General features: G+C 50.0%; 8 protein-coding genes across 8 annotated transcripts; 7 read left to right on the top strand and 1 right to left on the bottom strand.

Moving 5' to 3' along the window:
- Positions 1–1,647: 1,647 nt before the first annotated feature.
- Positions 1,648–3,512, top strand: CTAM01_14869 (cofactor FMO1 FAD enzyme; the record flags this gene model as incomplete). The annotated part of the gene is made up of 3 exons (XM_060530868.1): positions 1,648–2,209; positions 2,258–2,627; positions 2,690–3,512. The coding sequence occupies 3 exons, from the start codon at positions 1,648–1,650 to the stop codon at positions 3,510–3,512; spliced, it is 1,755 nt and encodes a 584-aa protein (XP_060374532.1).
- Positions 3,513–4,540: 1,028 nt separating this feature from the next.
- Positions 4,541–4,777, top strand: CTAM01_14870 (uncharacterized protein; the record flags this gene model as incomplete). The annotated part of the gene is made up of 1 exon (XM_060530869.1): positions 4,541–4,777. The coding sequence occupies one exon, from the start codon at positions 4,541–4,543 to the stop codon at positions 4,775–4,777; it is 237 nt and encodes a 78-aa protein (XP_060374533.1).
- A 138-nt stretch (positions 4,778–4,915) lies between these two features.
- CTAM01_14871 (uncharacterized protein) lies at positions 4,916–5,348 on the top strand (the record flags this gene model as incomplete). The annotated part of the gene is made up of 2 exons (XM_060530870.1): positions 4,916–5,058; positions 5,120–5,348. Coding segments are annotated over 2 exons (372 nt in total), but the record flags the coding sequence as incomplete, so codon positions are not given.
- Positions 5,349–5,546: 198 nt separating this feature from the next.
- On the bottom strand, positions 5,547–7,229 carry CTAM01_14872 (uncharacterized protein; the record flags this gene model as incomplete). The annotated part of the gene is made up of 3 exons (XM_060530871.1): positions 5,547–5,710; positions 5,787–6,680; positions 6,746–7,229. 3 exons carry the CDS (start codon positions 7,227–7,229, stop codon positions 5,547–5,549), a joined length of 1,542 nt encoding a protein of 513 aa, XP_060374535.1.
- Positions 7,230–9,294: 2,065 nt separating this feature from the next.
- Positions 9,295–11,514, top strand: CTAM01_14873 (uncharacterized protein; the record flags this gene model as incomplete). Its single annotated transcript, XM_060530872.1, has 1 exon — positions 9,295–11,514. The coding sequence occupies one exon, from the start codon at positions 9,295–9,297 to the stop codon at positions 11,512–11,514; it is 2,220 nt and encodes a 739-aa protein (XP_060374536.1).
- Positions 11,515–12,422: 908 nt separating this feature from the next.
- Positions 12,423–13,282, top strand: CTAM01_14874 (uncharacterized protein; the record flags this gene model as incomplete). The annotated part of the gene is made up of 2 exons (XM_060530873.1): positions 12,423–12,794; positions 13,208–13,282. The coding sequence occupies 2 exons, from the start codon at positions 12,423–12,425 to the stop codon at positions 13,280–13,282; spliced, it is 447 nt and encodes a 148-aa protein (XP_060374537.1).
- A 79-nt stretch (positions 13,283–13,361) lies between these two features.
- Positions 13,362–13,784, top strand: CTAM01_14875 (uncharacterized protein; the record flags this gene model as incomplete). Its single annotated transcript, XM_060530874.1, has 1 exon — positions 13,362–13,784. One exon carries the CDS (start codon positions 13,362–13,364, stop codon positions 13,782–13,784), a length of 423 nt encoding a protein of 140 aa, XP_060374538.1.
- Positions 13,785–14,851: 1,067 nt separating this feature from the next.
- CTAM01_14876 (uncharacterized protein) lies at positions 14,852–16,672 on the top strand (the record flags this gene model as incomplete). Its single annotated transcript, XM_060530875.1, has 2 exons — positions 14,852–15,614; positions 15,885–16,672. The coding sequence occupies 2 exons, from the start codon at positions 14,852–14,854 to the stop codon at positions 16,670–16,672; spliced, it is 1,551 nt and encodes a 516-aa protein (XP_060374539.1).
- Between the last annotated feature and the right edge of the window lie 358 nt (positions 16,673–17,030).

Below are 17,030 nucleotides of genomic sequence, written 5' to 3' on the forward strand. Positions count from 1 at the left end.
ATAGAACGAATTTAGTACTAAGTAAGGGATTTTTTAGCGCTATTAAGCGAGGCTCAAAAGTAGCTTCGTAAGGATTCTAAATAGCTACGGATTCTCTTTTATATATCCTATCTTATTTCTATTTAATATTTAATATTATATTTTTAAAAATATACTATAAATAGATTTATTATAATATATCTAGAAATACTGCCCTTATTACCTTTTTTAATATATTATCGAAGTCCGTAATAATTACTTTTAACTATAAAATTTCTTTTTTTTTATATACTAATTTTAACTAACTTAGTGCTTATTTAAAGGTTTTTACGTCTTTATTTAATATAAAGTAAAAAGCTATATTAAATATAATATAGATAGAAGTTATGTTATTAACCTAAAAGAGTAGTATATTAAAGTAATTAACCTATTTAATTAGTAAGTTTTAATAACTTTTAGCTATATAATTACTTATTTTATAAGTATTATTTATTATAAGTAATTTAGGATTTTTTTTTTATATTTTAAGGTATTATACGTATAATTAAAATATACTATTAATCTTACTCGTTACGGGGCTGTGGTGAACTACTAAAAATACTATATCGTTATTTACGTTAAGCTCTTATAAAAAGATCTATATAGAGGAGAGTAGGCTATACTTCTCTTACTATATTTTTTTTTAAGTATTTTTAATATTTTATTATTAAATAAGTATACTTAAATTATTACGTATTTAAGTAGTAATATAAGTAGAGGTAAGTTTTTTAGTTATTAATAATAACTCTACTTTTATACTAACTGTTTTTTTACTAAGGTTTTACTAGCTTAGTTTATAAAAAACCTAGCTTAATAAGTATAATTCTACTACTAGTAATTCGTAGTTATACTTATTATATATTATATTTATTTTATACTTATTAAGTAAGTTAGGGTATTAGTATATACAAGCCTTTTATAAGTAGCCCGTTTTTAACGTTATTATTTATTACTACTTTACTATTAATAACCGAGGCTTATTACTATACTTATACATAAGATCTAAGTAAAATAAGGAGCCGTCTTATTACTTCTTTAACTTTAATTTATTTACCTTATACCCGAGGTCTCGTTAGTATAACCGGACCTTTATAAAGAGGCTATTAATCGAATTATTTATTAAATTTATTAAAAAAAGCTTAAGGGAAATATAAAAAGGTAGGAATTGGGTAGTTAAATTTATATAAAAGTATATATATATAGTTAATAAAAAAGTATTATAATAATTATATAATTACGTTACCTAGGTTAATATTAGATTTATTTAGGTACTAGAATTGGCTAGAGCTACTTAGTGTGGCGGCTACTTACTTCTTCTTACTAATTCCTCGAACGAGCTTAGTATGGGTGCGGGATACCTAACGTGTGGGTGCGGAATACCCCTACTCATTTTTGCCGGGCAGGGCTGACTATCTAAACTCAGTTGGGCCTGTTTGGAAAACAATCTCCATGGTAGAGTTCAGGAGATCAGCGATGCCCAAACTCTCCCGACTGGTCGGGGGATACGCCGCTCCCGCCGTGTTCCCCTTTGGAGATTATCTGGTGGCGTGTGGCACGCTGCAATCACCCTAGTGGTCGTAACTTAAATGGCAATCGTCTCCCTTCCCCTCAATTCTGTTGTCGATCTTCATGATTCCCATCTTTCCCAAGTCGTGGATCGCATCGCCAGATATCATGGCGCCCACAATCGATACCCTCATCATCGGCGCAGGTCCCAGCGGACTCTGCGCTGCAAAGACACTCCTTCAGCATGACCCAGCCGCCGAGATACTCATCCTCGATGGCCGCGCCTCGGTCGGTGGTGTCTGGTCGAAAGAGCAGATCTACCCGAACCTGAAGACGAACAACCTTGTCTCGGCGATCGATTTCTCAGACTTCCCTATGGACCCCAAGCGCTTCGGGGTCAAGATCGGCGAACATGTTCCTGGCAAGGTCATGCATGAGTACCTTGTCGCATACGCAAAGCACTTTGACGTCTGGGACAAGATCCAGCTAAACACAAAGGTCGTACGGGTGACTCGCCCAGAAGATGAGGGGCAATGGAATGTCGACGTTGAGGAGAACGGGGAAGCAAAGACCGTGACCTGCACACGGCTCATCGTCGCGACTGGCGTTCTCACCGTACCGCACATGCCCGACATCACCGGCTCCGAAGACTTCAACGCTCCCATCATCCACTCTTCCGATCTTGGTCCCAAAGCAGAACTGTTCTCTTCTCCCTAAATCACGACCGTTGCAGTCCTTGGCGGGAGCAAGTCCGCCTACGACGCCGTCCACTTGGCTGCATCTACAGGCCACAAGGTCCGGTGGCTTATTCGTCGTTCCGGCCGCGGACCTGTGTGGGTTGCACCGGCGTTCACGCAGCTCGGGCCGTTCAAGGTCTGGCGCGAAAGGCTTGTGACTAGGAGAATCTGCGCGTTCATGTCGCCGTGCGTGTTTCCTGACTTCTCAGGTCTCGCATGGGTGAGACGGTTTCTGCATGAAAGCGCTGTGGGCCGCGTGTTGAGCAAGACTTTCTGGAAGTTGATCCGTCACGACACGATCAATGATTGCGGATACCAGACGGACGAGAAGACGAAGGTGCTGCAGCCGGAGCAGAACATGTTCTGGTAAGCTTAGCTGCTCATTATGGTTGTCAATAGCTTGGTAACTAATCCCATTCCTTCCACAGGTACGGCACTGCTTCTGGTATCCTCAGCTTCGACGACGATTTCTTCGAGTATGTCCGCAACGGCACGGTCCAAATCTACCGCGAAGACATCGATCACCTATCCGACCATAATATCCACTTCACCGACGGCTCAAGCATCTCCGCCGACCTCTTGGTCACATCAACCGGCTTCTCAGCAAAGCCAACCATCAACTTCGAACCTGCATCTCTCCATTCCGATCTCGGCATCCCCTCCACATCTCTAGGCCTCAAACAAGAAGCATTCTGGAACGACGCAAACGCAAAGGCAGACGCCGCCATCGGCGCGCGCTTCCCACGCCTCCTAGACGGCCCTTTCCAAAGCCCCACATCCTCAAAGACAAAGTCCTTCAACCCCGGTGCGTCAGCAGAGGTTTCCTACACCCCCTGGCGCCTCTACCGCGGCATCGCTCCCCCAGGCCTCGCCGCTCGCGACGACCGCTCTCTCGTCTTCCTCGGCGCCTTCAGCAACCTCGCCAACATCATGCGCCTCGAGGTGCAGTGCCTCTGGATGCTGGCGTACTTTGAAAACGGGATCCCCAACTTTGACGTCGACCGCCGCGCGGGCCGCGTCTTTGAGGAGACGGCGTTGTTCCAGCGGTGGGCGCAGCATAGGGCGCCGTACGGGCACGGTCGGTGTTATCCGGATCTGGTTTTCGATCAATTGCCGTATTGGGATATGTTGCTCGGCGATGTCGGGGTGGAGACGGCGCGGAAGGACGGCATGTGGGCCGAGTTGTTTGAGAGCTACACGCCGATGGACTACCGGGGCATGGTGCAGGATTGGATTGACCAGAACCGATAGACGTCTACCTGACCCTGTGACGATGATGATACCCGTAGGTGTAATGATCAATGAACATGCATTAGTAAGAGACATGATATGTGGTTTAGTCTTTGTGTCCTGAAGCCCGCTGGAGATGTCCGCCTTGTTTTCATCTATCAAATTGCTTGCATGTTATGATGTAAGCCAAGTCCGACTTCAATCTATAGATCATCAACATAACTGCTAAGAGGAAATATGGCAATGATTCTTGCGCCCGATTTGGGCTTGGCGTAAGCGAAATGCCATTTCCGACTCAGCCGCTCTGTTCTAGCAACATGCGTCAATATTCCAGAACAGGTCTCTGTCCTCAATGTTGGTGATATTCTTCGATTCTGAAAGTCAGTACGGGGCTGCCGGAAATCGATCCGCTAGCATTTAGACTTTGACCATGTGATGAACCTTGGCCTGATCGTCGGCACTCCTTATCTCTGTCACATGTAATACACAGTAGCATTGCTCATATTAGTCCTAGCCTACCCAAAGTACTGTTGCAAATGAAACTCCCGTGAACGTCATGACTTCTGCTACTTTGAAGTACCGAAAGGTAGTTCAGCCAATTGGAGCAGGAAGTCTGTAGCCTACTGGGAGCCTTCAATTAACACAATGCGTCTCGGAAGTATGGGATACGCCGGGAATCCTATTGGCACAATCCTACAATAGCAGCCTTTGCTGATTGCTCGTCAAATTTACGTTTAACATTATCCCCTCTTTACCTCAACAGAAGAAAGGCTCAATCTCATGTTTATAGGCAAGCTTTCTCATGTGAAATCCAGCTTCAGAGACGTGATATGGGCTGCAGCAGTCGGTATAAGAACGCCTTAGATGTATAGCGCAAATAGCCAACTCCAGCACTCGGCAAGGTGGAAGGAGTTGAAGTTGTGGAAAGTGATTGGAGAAGTTTGCGATGATGGATTACTTTGAAGACGGGAAAGACCAAGGTTACATGCACTACGCTCCAGAACTCGTCTACAAGAATGATTTACTGATAATTGCCAGTCCTTGATGAGATGGCCTTTGACGAAGGCCAGGAATTTGAGTTCCTCACTGCTCTCTCCGAAGACGACTATCCCAAGCAGGAGACCATGTCTGGCCTTCAGCCCGAGCCCGCTCAGCACGTGAACTTCAATGCTGATGCGCTCTCTGTCGACCAAGTCTACTGTCAGATGTCCTCAGAATTGCCCGCGGGCGGTTCGGTCAGTCCACAGGCGGGCTGCGGCACTCCCAGTGCATCCAATGCTCTTTAGGGCGGAAGCTCGGGACACAGCCAGTACCCCCTGTTTGGAACTGAACCGGATCGTTCGAGAGTGATTGACGATCAAAACTTATCAACACACTCGTTCATTGGCTTGGTATTCCCAAAGGACGCGGTTGACTTTCCCATCGTTGAGGAAGGGAAAGAGACCACGCAGACGGAGTTTGAAGAGGAGGATATACCCCTAGGGAACGATGAAAACTCCTGGTATGGAGTCTACTTCTGTACTCGGCCTGGGTGTGACATATTGTTTTCCACACCTGGCGCTAGGAGGTGAGCTCTTCCAAAAATAACAAATACTACTCAGTTGGACTAATGATAATGATCTGGTCAGGAAGCATTTCAGGACCCATTGCACACCTGTGATCTGTCCGGTATGCCCGAAGCGAATGGCCTGGCAGAGAGATATGAGGAAACACTACGATACTCATTTCAAGCGGCCGCGTTACCAGTGCCGGTGTGGAAAGGATTACTCCAAAATGGATAATCTGAACAAGCACATCAAGTCCAAGACGACATCACAGCAGATGGTACAGACGAAACCCATGCGACCGAAGCTTTAAGCATGCACTTTATATTTTACAGGCTCCTTGTGCTGCAAGACGTTTTCTTTTGATTTGAAGCTGGAAAAACAAAAAAGAACAAGAAAAAACTTGAAAATTCAAACATGTAAAAAAATCAACACAGACAATAAGTGCGGAAGGGAGATAGCAGGAATATAAACACACTCGTTTGGCGTCAAATTTCTAGTCCCTGCTACATCAAAGCTGAGCACCGCCGCTATCTTCATCTTCGTCTTCGTTATTTTGGAGCGTACTACCGTTCTCGAGATTTTCAATGTCCCCGGATCCATATTCCACCTGAACCGCCCCTTGAGACTCGGGTGAAAGATCCAGTAGTTCGATAGCGCTGTCCAAGCTGAAAACTATTGAGGAAGCAACATATCATGTCAGCCGATCGGACTCTTGCTTTGCATCACATAGAATACCCAGGGCGCTTACCTTCACTAGATGGGCCGGCGTCACTATCATCTGCTCCCTCCGTCTCCGACCCTGATTCACTTTCACCAACCAAAGACGCAGTAATCTCCGTAAACGAGTCCGGACGTTGCATTGTCGTCGCATGTAGCTCGCCCAGCCGATCAATCACCATAGCCTTCAAGTCCCCAATAACATCGTTGATGATCTTCCGCTGATTGATCCAGCCAGGGTCCTGCTTTCCGCCCACCAAATTCACGATTCCCCAATTTGGGTATACCTTCTGATGGGCGTCAAGCAGAGTGACCCTAGCGGGATGGTGACGGGCATAAGACTCACAGCCAACGCACGCAGGCTTGCTGCAGGCGACGTAGCGGTCATTCGAAAAGTACCTCCTTCCGCTGTCATAGAAATGATGAAGCATCTGGACCTCTGCGTGGACGCACGGCTCGAGTGCACCCTCTTTGAACTTGTCCTGGATCTGGTCTTCAATTTTGACTTGGGTATCCAGTCGCTGAAGGACGTCCAGGCACGATTCATGCTGGACATTTGTCTCGGGTAGAATGCGGTTCAGGATACGTGGCAACGTTGTGTGCGCATCCGCTTCTGGCACTGGCGCGCTAATGGGACGTTGGACTGCCGCAACTTGGTAGGCTTTGAGAAGTACTTCCATACGGTTACAGTCATCGAGGAGCTGGTTGATACTGCGGATACGGGCAGCTAGACGGCCGACCATGTGTCTGACTGTACGAAACGTCTCGATAAGCTTTTCCGGACGCAGGTCGTTTTCGGTATCTTGGCCGAGCTGCTCGATGCGCTGCATCTCCTCGTCGTTTCGCGAGCGGTATGCTGACCGACACAGAGTAGCATGGGAAGACATACTCTCAAATTGTTGGAGCCACTTGACAACCCGGGCATCTAGAATTCGTAAAACCTTAGTCTCCGTAGGTATTATTGCCTGCGAGGAATAATGGATGACTGACCGATCTCCTCGTCGCTATCTTCCAGAGAAAGACGGCACTTTCTAGCAGAATTACGAAGAATTCTAGCTTCCTGTCGGAGTCGATCAGAGGCAAACGCAGCACATCGAACTAGCAATGCCTCCTCCGCTGTGGCGCGATCCAGTTCGTTGATCGGTTCACAAAACATGCGCAAGGTCTTGAGTACATCTTCAAGGAAATCCACTACTTTATCTCCAGCGCCCTCGTTTGAAGCAACCCAAAAGACGTAGCAGTCATAACGGTTCTCGACGGCGATGGCAGTTGCAGTTCTTCCTCCCTTTCTGTAGTCGCAGAGAAATGCCAAGTTTTTGAAGAAACGTCTTTGAACATCCTGCGTGGTGTAAGTTCCGAGCTGGGAGACGACATGTGGGCCGACGATGGGACGGATGATGAAAAGAAGGAGGAGAGCTTCGTAGAGACGGTAACGGAGGCGGGCGTAGGGTTCCATTCGGGGTGTGAGAGCCATTTTTTGCGATTTCCCTTCTTAAGTTGACAATTGTGATCCGGAAAATGGAGTCGTTGAGTGTTGTACGATCAATATGATTGCAATGATGAAGTCTTTGGAGAATCAGCCGAGGATAGTTCAAATCTTCGCACATACAGAATGGCGAAAGCCTGGGAGGACGAAAGGAAGCTGGCCCACGAATGAGGGCCCTCACCAATGAAGGCCTCCACGACTGAGCATCCCCGTCCATGAGCCAACTTCCCTTCGTCCCCTGAGGTTTCCGGAGACCCAGATGTGGTGTGTAGTGATGAGAAATGCTTTGCTGATAATGCAGGAGGCCCTCCAGCGTCGATAGTTTAAATCAAATGCCGGATCTGAATTGCCTTTGAGTCTGCAGAAGAGGTGTGTCACAGAGTTTTGGTCGGGATCCTGCTACAGCAAACTTTCTTCTACTATTCGACGTCATCATTCAATAAGAAGCCGAGCCTGCAGCACCTAATTGAATCACATGATGGTATGAGATAAGGCCTGGAGTTAAGAGTTGCAGACACCCGATTCGAGATTGGACAGTTGCTTAATGTTGCGTTGACAGCGCCGCAGGGGCCACCTACGGTCGATAGATACATCAAATCGTTGCCACACACTCAACCTTTTCTCTATTCCTTCCGCGATGTCAGCGCACCGCCGGTTCATTTGCACTTCATCACCACCAAAATCGTTGGCCTTGACCCACCTATTTTGATATAAATACTAACACTAAGCATGTAATCCACCTCTTTGCCCCAGATACATCAAGAGTACCCCAGGGCTAGTAAGCCCGCCATATGTTTATAGGAAAAAAGTTATTGACACCTCCAGCACATTATGACGAGCAAGAGACAAAAATAATGGACGATCTGGGAATCGAACCCAGGACCTACCGCATGCTAAGCGGTCATTATACCACTAAACCAATCGCCCATGGCATGATCTAGCCCGGACTTGAACCGGAGACCTTCAGTGTGGCAGACGGGAGAATGAATCTCTCGAACTGTTAGACTGACGTGATAACCAACTACACCACCAGACCTTGTTGAAGCAGCGGCCAGAATTTGCAAATATGCATGCAGCAGCCGAAAATTGTGTGCGTGAGAGGTGGGATGTGAGTGTGGTGGAGATTTGTGAAGCGAAAGTAGATGCAGAGGGCGGGCCGAGATGCAGGGTGGCATCCAATGGTCGACTGCCGTTGATTTGGCGTGGACATGGGTCCAAGAGTGGGAATGGGGACTGCAGGGGGATAAGGGAACCGAGAAAACAACATTCGCGTCTTGTTGCAAGATGCTTTTCTGGAGCTACCTGTGCTATCGCTATGAGTATCAAGGAACATGATAGTTAGGATCGCAAAGCTCGCCATGGCAACAAGCTAGTGATCCAATATTCTCAGGCAGATGCCATTCTCAAATCTTGAAGAACGTTGTCATGAGTGAGTGCATAACTGTCTAACGGCAACAAGAACAGGCCCTAGCTGTAAGCTCTGACCAATGATCGCGTCCGAAAGAACCCAATCGCGACCTCACGAGCCCAGGGCCATCATCAACCGCGTCAGTCGCGTCTCGAGAGTGGCAGAAAGGGATGCGAACAATGAGAATAAGGAACGCCGCCAAACACGCGAGACGGTCGCAGGCCTGGCCGAGAATTGTTTGGGACGACCGCGGCTGGGACGGGAACGATTGGCTGAACGCGCGGGTGCGGAGCGCGGGGCGGGCGGGGCCGGTAAAGGTGGGTCCAATGCCGGGGGTGAGCTTCAGCCGCTAGTCTGGAATAGGAAGTGTGTAAACAATAGCTCCATCTGGGCATCAACAACATGCTCATCGATTATCAGGTATGAAAGGAAGGGAGTGGATTGGCATACGAGACACACGATACAGAGTTCAACGATACCTTGATCTTATTGAAGGGAGTGTTCATTCGTAATTATCCCCAAGTCTTGTTCTGGCACAGGAACATCGCGACTTTGCCTGCTTCCATGCGCATTCACCCCCTCCTCTAAACCCGTATCATCAGAGTACTCTGTGCTCAACCACCGAGGACGTCCAGCGACTTCACCATGACCAACGACGACCTGCCCATCGCGTTACGGCGCACACGCCGGAGCATGCCCGCACCCGCTCATGAGCCTTCACCAGCTCCAGCACAATCCCAAACACCGCGCAAAGCACCAAAACGCCGAGTACGCTTCTCAGACCCAGGGCCATCAGGATCAACAACACCACGAACAACCCGCACCCTCTCAACAGGTCTCACACCAATGATCAACCGCACATCTCTATCCCGAGGAGGAGTAGCACCCACCCCATCATCATCATCCTCCTCACGCCGCCGTCACTCCATGCCAAACGCACCCTCCGGCGCAGCAACAGACCTGCCTCCAAGCGGCGAAGTCCACTTCCTCCCCCTCCGTCAAGTCCTCTCAGGCCGCGTCCAGCGCCGCATCCGCCGCAACGGCCTCAGCGAGGAAATGAACACCATCACAGCCGAGAAGCGCGCCAGCGCAAAGCATGCAAAGGAACAGCTCCAGACTCTCCGCGACCAACTCCGTCAAAAGGACGCGGAGATCTACGAGCTGCAGAATGCTACCATCATCCTCGACACAGAGCGTATCTGGGCTCTTGAGAAGGAGGTTGATGACCTCAGGAGCCAGCTAGCGGACAGATCTTCGGCGTCAGCGAGGCAGAAGAGCTGCTTTGACTGGACGCTCGCGGCGCGGGACCCGTTCGCCGACGACTTTATGGAGACGGATACCGTCGAGGCGGAGTCGGTGTGCGGGGAGAGGGTGCAGTATGCCGATGAGACGGTGTTTGGGGAGGCGACGATGGCGGAGATGGAGTGTAGTACGCCCACCCGGGTGAGATCTTCGTTCCTGACCCCGCCGCTGACGAGTCCTGTTGCGGCTGGGCCTGCTACGCCTTCTTCGCTTCGGGGGAAGCAGAGAGTGGTGGTTTCAGCGCCGTCGGACACTGGTGTGCAAGCGAACCTCCCTGATCCTGAAAAGCAGCGGCTCGAAGAGGAGTTGGCTTCCTTAAGACTAGAGATGTCGAAGCTCACCGGCACGTTGGATTCGTACTCTGCTCTCACCGAGCGACTATCCCAGAAGCTTTCCGCCGTTCCGCCGGAAGACACAGCGTCGGATTACTCCATCGCTACAATCGAGACGCAAATCGCAAGCCTCCTACGCACGATTTCTGACCGCACCGCCGCGCTGCAGGACCTCAACGGATCCCTCTGCGCCCTAGGCTTCCCTGGCTCCGACGGCGCCGAGATCGTGACTTCCCTCTCCGCCGCGTTGCGTACCGCCCGCCTGGAGCTTGAGTACCTCACCCCAGGCGAAATAACCCTCCCCCTCTCCTCCCGCGGCGCAGAGGTCCTTGACCTTCTCCTCACGCGCCTACGCGACCTCGCGAAACGCGCAAAGGAGGATGAGGCGTCGATAGACGAGTACCACGAGCTAGAGCTCTCTCTCCGCCAACAACTGGGTGCGCGGGTCGCCGTGATGGGTGAACTCGAAAGCGAGCTCAAACGAGCGAGGGAGGGACTCCAAGAAAAGGAGGGCCGCGTGAGCGAGCTTGAAGTCAGCGTCGAGAGGCTCAAGGGCGCGGTGGCTGGGTACGTGCGTGACATTAGCGAGTTGGAAGGCGTCGTAGGCAAGATGGAAAGCGAGAACCGCGACGCCATGGCGACCAAGGACGCGCAGGTTGAGGTTGGGAGACGGGTTCTGCGCGCCAAGGAAGACGTCATAGCGAAGCTGGAGACGAAGCTCGCGGACGCGGTGGCGCAGGGCCGGTCGTTGCGGAAGAGGCTTACTGAGGCGGAGGAAGCGAGGACGAAGGAGGTTGCGGAGGTGACGAGGCGAGGTGGTGCGGCGCTGGCGGTAAGGGATGCGAGGGTTAGGGAGTTGAGGGAGGAGTTGGAGAGGGTGAATGCTGGGTTGAGGGCTGCGCATGAGGGGATCAAAGATTTGAGGGTTGAGAAGAGGGGGTTGGAGGGGGAGATGGTGAGAGAGAGGGAGGCGGCGAAGGGGGTTATTGAGGGGATGAGGGGAGAGCTGGAGAGGGTTGTTGGGATGAGCCGGGAGTTTCTGGGACCCGGGGCGGAGGATGAGGCCGGAGCGGAGGGTGCGGGGCCGGATAATGGAACCATCGGCGGGTCAGAGTCCGGGGCGAAGAGAGGCCTGCTTGCGGGGGATTTGGCGCGGCGGTCATCGGGGAGAAAGAGGAGAAAGTATGACAGCGGGCTGGGATTCTTAGAAGAGGATGAGGTTGATGCATGAAGTTAGCTGTGCGAGCTATGGATTGAGGCATCGCATGCGTGTATGGCGCTTGAGAACCACTCACACAAGATTTAGAGGAGGGCGTTTTGGCGCATGTTCCAGTCGTTTGCCGGTAGTCGCGGCGGTTTTCTTTTGTCGGTTGTAGATTTATCTTTGCTTTCGCCAGGTTTGGGTAGACAAACGGGCGGGGCGTTGGAATGTAACGGGATTCAATTTCATCTCTTAGCTCGACGCATGCGCATACACGTGGGCCACTTTCGCTGAACACAGCTTTAAGCTTGCTTTAGCCTGGCAGCAATTCAAGCTGACTCGAATGGAATAATTGTTACTGAATGTTAAGGAGTGCCGTCAGGCTTCTTTATCGACTTCAGGTCATATCACGTTGCTCAATTGAGGGCATATAGTCATAGATGTATTATCGTCTACTAAGGTACAAGGCATCTCTTCATTATCACCTTGATTACCTTACTTCAGAAGATCTATTACTTCGATGAACGCTTTAAATGCAGCTAAGAGTGACTGACGTGGTACAACATCTTTGCTATCCGCATTCATTCTCATGAACAGGCCGCATCCGCATCATTCCACAGTCAACTCCAAAACCCCCCACCAACTGCCGCACCCACCCGCAACAACATCGCATTATCACATCTTCACGAGAGGTAACACAAAAACGGCCGCATGCGTGCAACACCAGCCCGCAACCCGCCAACATGTCCTACACGAATATCAAAAAACAGGCCCTCCCAGCCCCTTTTTCTTCTCGCAATCCGTACCAGTCTCCAATTCTATCAAAAGATCTAATTTCCCGATAAAATTCCTGAATTCTTTCCACGTCTTCCTCACCAGCATACCAAATCCATCCTCCTACCAATCGTCCAAACGCAAACCAACTCAATACCGCAGAAATGTTACCCCCCAAAGCAAAATTCGTCCGTGAATTCGAGCGCAACAACAGCCTCACACGCAAATCCACATCCACATCCACAACCCCATCCTCCAAAATCTTCACCCACAACCTAAACTACACCTTCACGGCCCCCTCAGTCCCAGACATGACCTACTTCGCCCGCATCCTGCACTACCAACGCTACGGCCACGACGGCCTCGCCTGCTCCGGCGTGTGCTCGAGTAATTTCACGCTGCCCATGTACGAGAAGCAGGGGTACATGTCGCCTTACCAAGTACGATACACGGAGCGCCCCGGCTCGCGGGGCTCGCTGAAGAGTGATAAGTCCTTTGATGTCGCGGGATACCGGCGGGAGCTGGCGGCTGCGGGGGTGAGGAAGAGAAAGTGGAATACGTTTTGGGCTGTTATTCTTGCGTTGTTGATTATTTTCTTTGGGGCGGGTGTTTTGGCGTTTGTTCTATTGTCGATTCATTTGAGATGACTGAAGCTGCGTATTAGTTTTGCGACGCAAAAATTTGGGTTTGAGGCGAGCATCTGTTATGTTTTTAGTTGAAGGTTCTCAAAAGTTTTACTTGGTGTATAGCAAGCGCTGCGTGTCTCTCAACGAACAGAAACTCCGATGAGTTCCCGGTCTATTAATTAGGGAGTTGGAGTTTCTGGCAGGCTTGCTTAATTGTATTAATCGATTGATTTTGCGTACGCTTGTTTTTGACATCCTTAGTGTCTCTTTGTTTGACATCTTTCAAGCCCCTACGCCCTTGCTGACTAAAGGTTTGTCGATAGTGCCCCTCCACCCCGCTTTTCCAAACCATCACGGCCAAGACTTCGACATCGCTCTGCGAAGGGTTCTCAGTCTAAGTGCCTATAAAGCCCAATCATTCGCTCACCTTACCTTGGATACATCAAAGCCAATCAAACCATAACATAAAACTTCAAAATGACGACCTCTGTCGGCGAAACCTCCCTTCAGACCCTCCTCTCAACCCTTACCACCGTCCTTCACCCGGAAACCTTCGTCTTCGTCACCCTTCCTGCGGAAACCCCACTACCGCCCCTCTCTGAGATTCAACTACTGTTTAGAGAGTCCGAAGGCGTCACCCTCATCACCACTCTCGATATCGCGACAGCCCGTAAATGGGATTATGCGTTCCCCTCAAAGATGATTACCCTCAACGTGCACTCGAGCCTCGAGGCTGTGGGGTTCATGGCTGTTATTGCAACAAGGTTGGCCACCAAGGGAATGGGAGTAAATCCTGTCAGTGGGTACTATCATGATCATTTATTTGTTCCTATTGGCAGGGAGGAGGAAGCTGTGGCAGAGTTGAGGGAGCTCGCATTGGAGTCTGGAAAGGAGATCTAGTAGCTACAGATCAAAATAATCGTTGTCGTGGTCGGCAAGAGGTCTTCGCTTCGACGCGAACACGGGCAAGCAGCGCACCCCAGCGATGTCTCTGAGCAGCTTGTGTCTGAGAGAAACCTCAAATGAACGCTGCAGTTAATTGTATCGGGAATACGCCTGCGACCCCTTCGTCGACAATTTAGACATCAAGGGTCTGCCACATTTTGGGGTACATACCTCAAGTCAAATGATGAACGAAGCTGAGGCTTCCAGCACAGGGGTCACAACAAGCTAAGTGACAGGGTGCCAGCGCTTCAGTACGAAGTATCCTCGTTCAGCAGCTCCAGCTCTCGACACCATATTCCACTTTACCTGCGTGATCTCCTGCCGACAGTTGAAGAAACGTCTTGCAGTCTCTTGTATCGCTCCAAGGTGACCTTTACACTGGCTGACCCCACGCTGCGGGACGACGCGCCAAGGAAACAGAGATAGGCGGCAAGGCGGTATTGGTATTGGTCCAGGCTAGGCTGTCCGAGAGAAGATTAGCTTGAACATGGGGTACTGCAGGTCTAACTCCAGAGGCGGACTATCAGCGTATCAATCCGCTCACTCTTGCCGCCGTCTTTCAGCTTGCCGCGATCATGCAGGGTTCAGAAAACACGCGGGAAGATTAACCAAAGAGATGCAACCTCGCAAGTCAACTAAGTCGTATGATAACATTGATCAAGTGCACTGGCTCCCACACAGCTCCCGAGCAGCCAGACTTAGCTTTTCTAATTCACTAGTTCACCACCTTCTTCTCTTGATCCCGATTCTGGATCTCCTTCACTTCTGAGACCTTTCTCTTTGACATCTTATGACGATTAGCGAGTCTTCACTTTCCATACTGATCCCACATGGAGCGATCGGAGCCTAGGCTTCCAAAGTCTCGGACCAAGCAGTCTAAATCCAAACCTGCGCCATTTACAAAGTTTTACACGCCTGAAAACTCAGATTTCTACGCCAAGTTTAAGTATCGACCTTTGGACAAGAAATATGAAGAAATTTGACTTCTCGATGTTGATCTCACTGGGGGCAACAAGCACCGCATGATCCATTCGATTTCTTTAGCAAAAGCCGGGAAATATTGCGCCATCTCGTATTACTCGGGCAACCCCAAGGACACAGTGCCGGTCTGGATCGAGGGCATAAAGATGAACATATTCTCCAATCTCGCCAAAGGAATCGAGAACGCTGCCAGCTTCTGGAAGAAAGGATCACCGAACCAGCCTCTGCGACTCTGGGTCGACCAGATTTGCATCAATCAGAGCGATTTACCAGAAAAGTCGCACCAAGTCAACTTTATGCGCGAGATCTACCGGAGCGCTACACATGTATACGTGTCAATGCCGGTGAAAAAGAACCTTCGCCCCGTTTTCGAATGGCTGACGGGTCTTGCGGCGGCGAGGACGACGAAGGGGTACGAGCCATCATCAAACATGCTTTACGAGAACCCGCCACCAGAGCCAAACCTCTCAGGAAGATGGAGAGATAGGGTAAATCCAGAATGGCCAGCAGATTCCTGGGAAGACATTTACCGTGTGATCAATCACTCTTGGTGGAGCCGCTCGTGGGTTTATCAGGAATTCATTGTCGCCTCGGATGTCTTCTTCCTATTCTCTGACGAGGTATCCATGCCATGGAGCCAGCTCCATCCTATCCTGTCTCTTTTCATGGAACTGGAAACCGTCAACGCATGCAAGGAGTCGCTGCAAAAACGGTATCAGGCTGATGACATCATGCATCGGTACAGAATCTTTGCCAGCATCAAGCCCATGAAAGACCATCTTCGCAACGTATTGAGGGCAGCCTGTGAGTGCTGTCCTATCTGCTTCTATGATGATCCATTCTCTGGTAAACCCTGGAATGTGTTCCGCTGTTACGTCTCCTCATGCGTTTGCACAGCCCATGTACTAAAAGCTGCGGCGTACGCTGTACCTTGGACCCTCGGCTGTTGCTTTTTTCGCTACCCTTGCTGTCCCGGGTACGAGACAAGGACGACGCAAAAGTTGAGAAGTAGAACAAGTTTAGTAGGAATGGATTACCATGTCCAGCGACTAAGGACAACGAACGCTAGTCGAGTACTCGTCAACAGGGTAATCGAGGGTAGAGAGCTATGGGAAAGGCAAAAGCATCAGATCAACCTGTCTTATCTTCTTCAGCACGCACGAAACACCGAGACCTCACAGCCAAAAGACAAGTTCTATGCCTTTGTCGGACTGGCCAACCTCGAGAACGAAGTGCCAATCCGGTACGAGCCAAGTTACAGCATCCAGGCGGTGCTCATCGACGTGGCTCGTGCGATTGTGGTGCACGAGGACGCGGGCCTCGATATCTTGGCACAAGCAGGCACGGCGGCACACCGTCGAGACCTTCCCGAAGGCAAAGATTCACTCCCGTCATGGGTTCCAGACTGGGATAAGCGGGAGGATATCGAGAGGCAAAAGTTCATCGACGCCTTGGAGCTACCGTCCGCATGCAGCGCAGGCACAAGTCAGAGCTCCAAAGCCACTCTGGACTTTTTGGAAGACAGACACGGGAATGAGAGGAGAGTGCTCGTCGCTGCGGGAACCCAGGTTGATATTCTCGGAAGCGCCATCGACAGAGGCCATGACGGATTCCTACCTTGGAAGTCCTTTTCAAGCTCGGACGGCCAAAGAGTGATTACAACGACGAGTATTGCGCACTTTGGGGATGAGGTCTGGGTTCTTGACGGCATGAGCTGGCCGGTCATTTTACGAAGAAGTTCGGCTGACAATTCCACTACGCTCCTTGCCATCGCTATGGTGCGTGAAAACGGCCAGCCTCATCAGATCATGTTCGGAGACAAGAATCTTTCAGGAGAGGCGGCTACGGTAGTAATTGTATGAATATCACGGTCTATTTGGTACTTAAGGTAGAACTCAGGAACTCGAGGTACGTAGTGGTTGCATAATCCAGAAATCATAATCTGACGTCATTCTTCCTATTTCGATCATCTAATGTTGTTCTTAAAATGAGCTCTGATGTATACAACCAAGACCGAACATATTCTACTTGCAATCAACTACTATCTTGTTGCTCAATGACGGACACCCAATTATCCCCCACTTCAGGCTTTTGAGGTTCAGCGGAACTAGTGGTACCCCCTGTACAACTCGCCAATCCAACTGCGGTATTGCCCACTTCGTTAGGCTGATTCAACTGATCCCTCTGATCCAAGCGCGTAAAATATAGCCACCAAGATTC

This window comes from Colletotrichum tamarilloi, assembly GCF_030869305.1.
Source record: "Colletotrichum tamarilloi strain Tom-12 chromosome Unknown Scaffold_138.1, whole genome shotgun sequence".
In the NCBI taxonomy this organism is placed as follows: domain Eukaryota; kingdom Fungi; phylum Ascomycota; class Sordariomycetes; order Glomerellales; family Glomerellaceae; genus Colletotrichum; species Colletotrichum tamarilloi.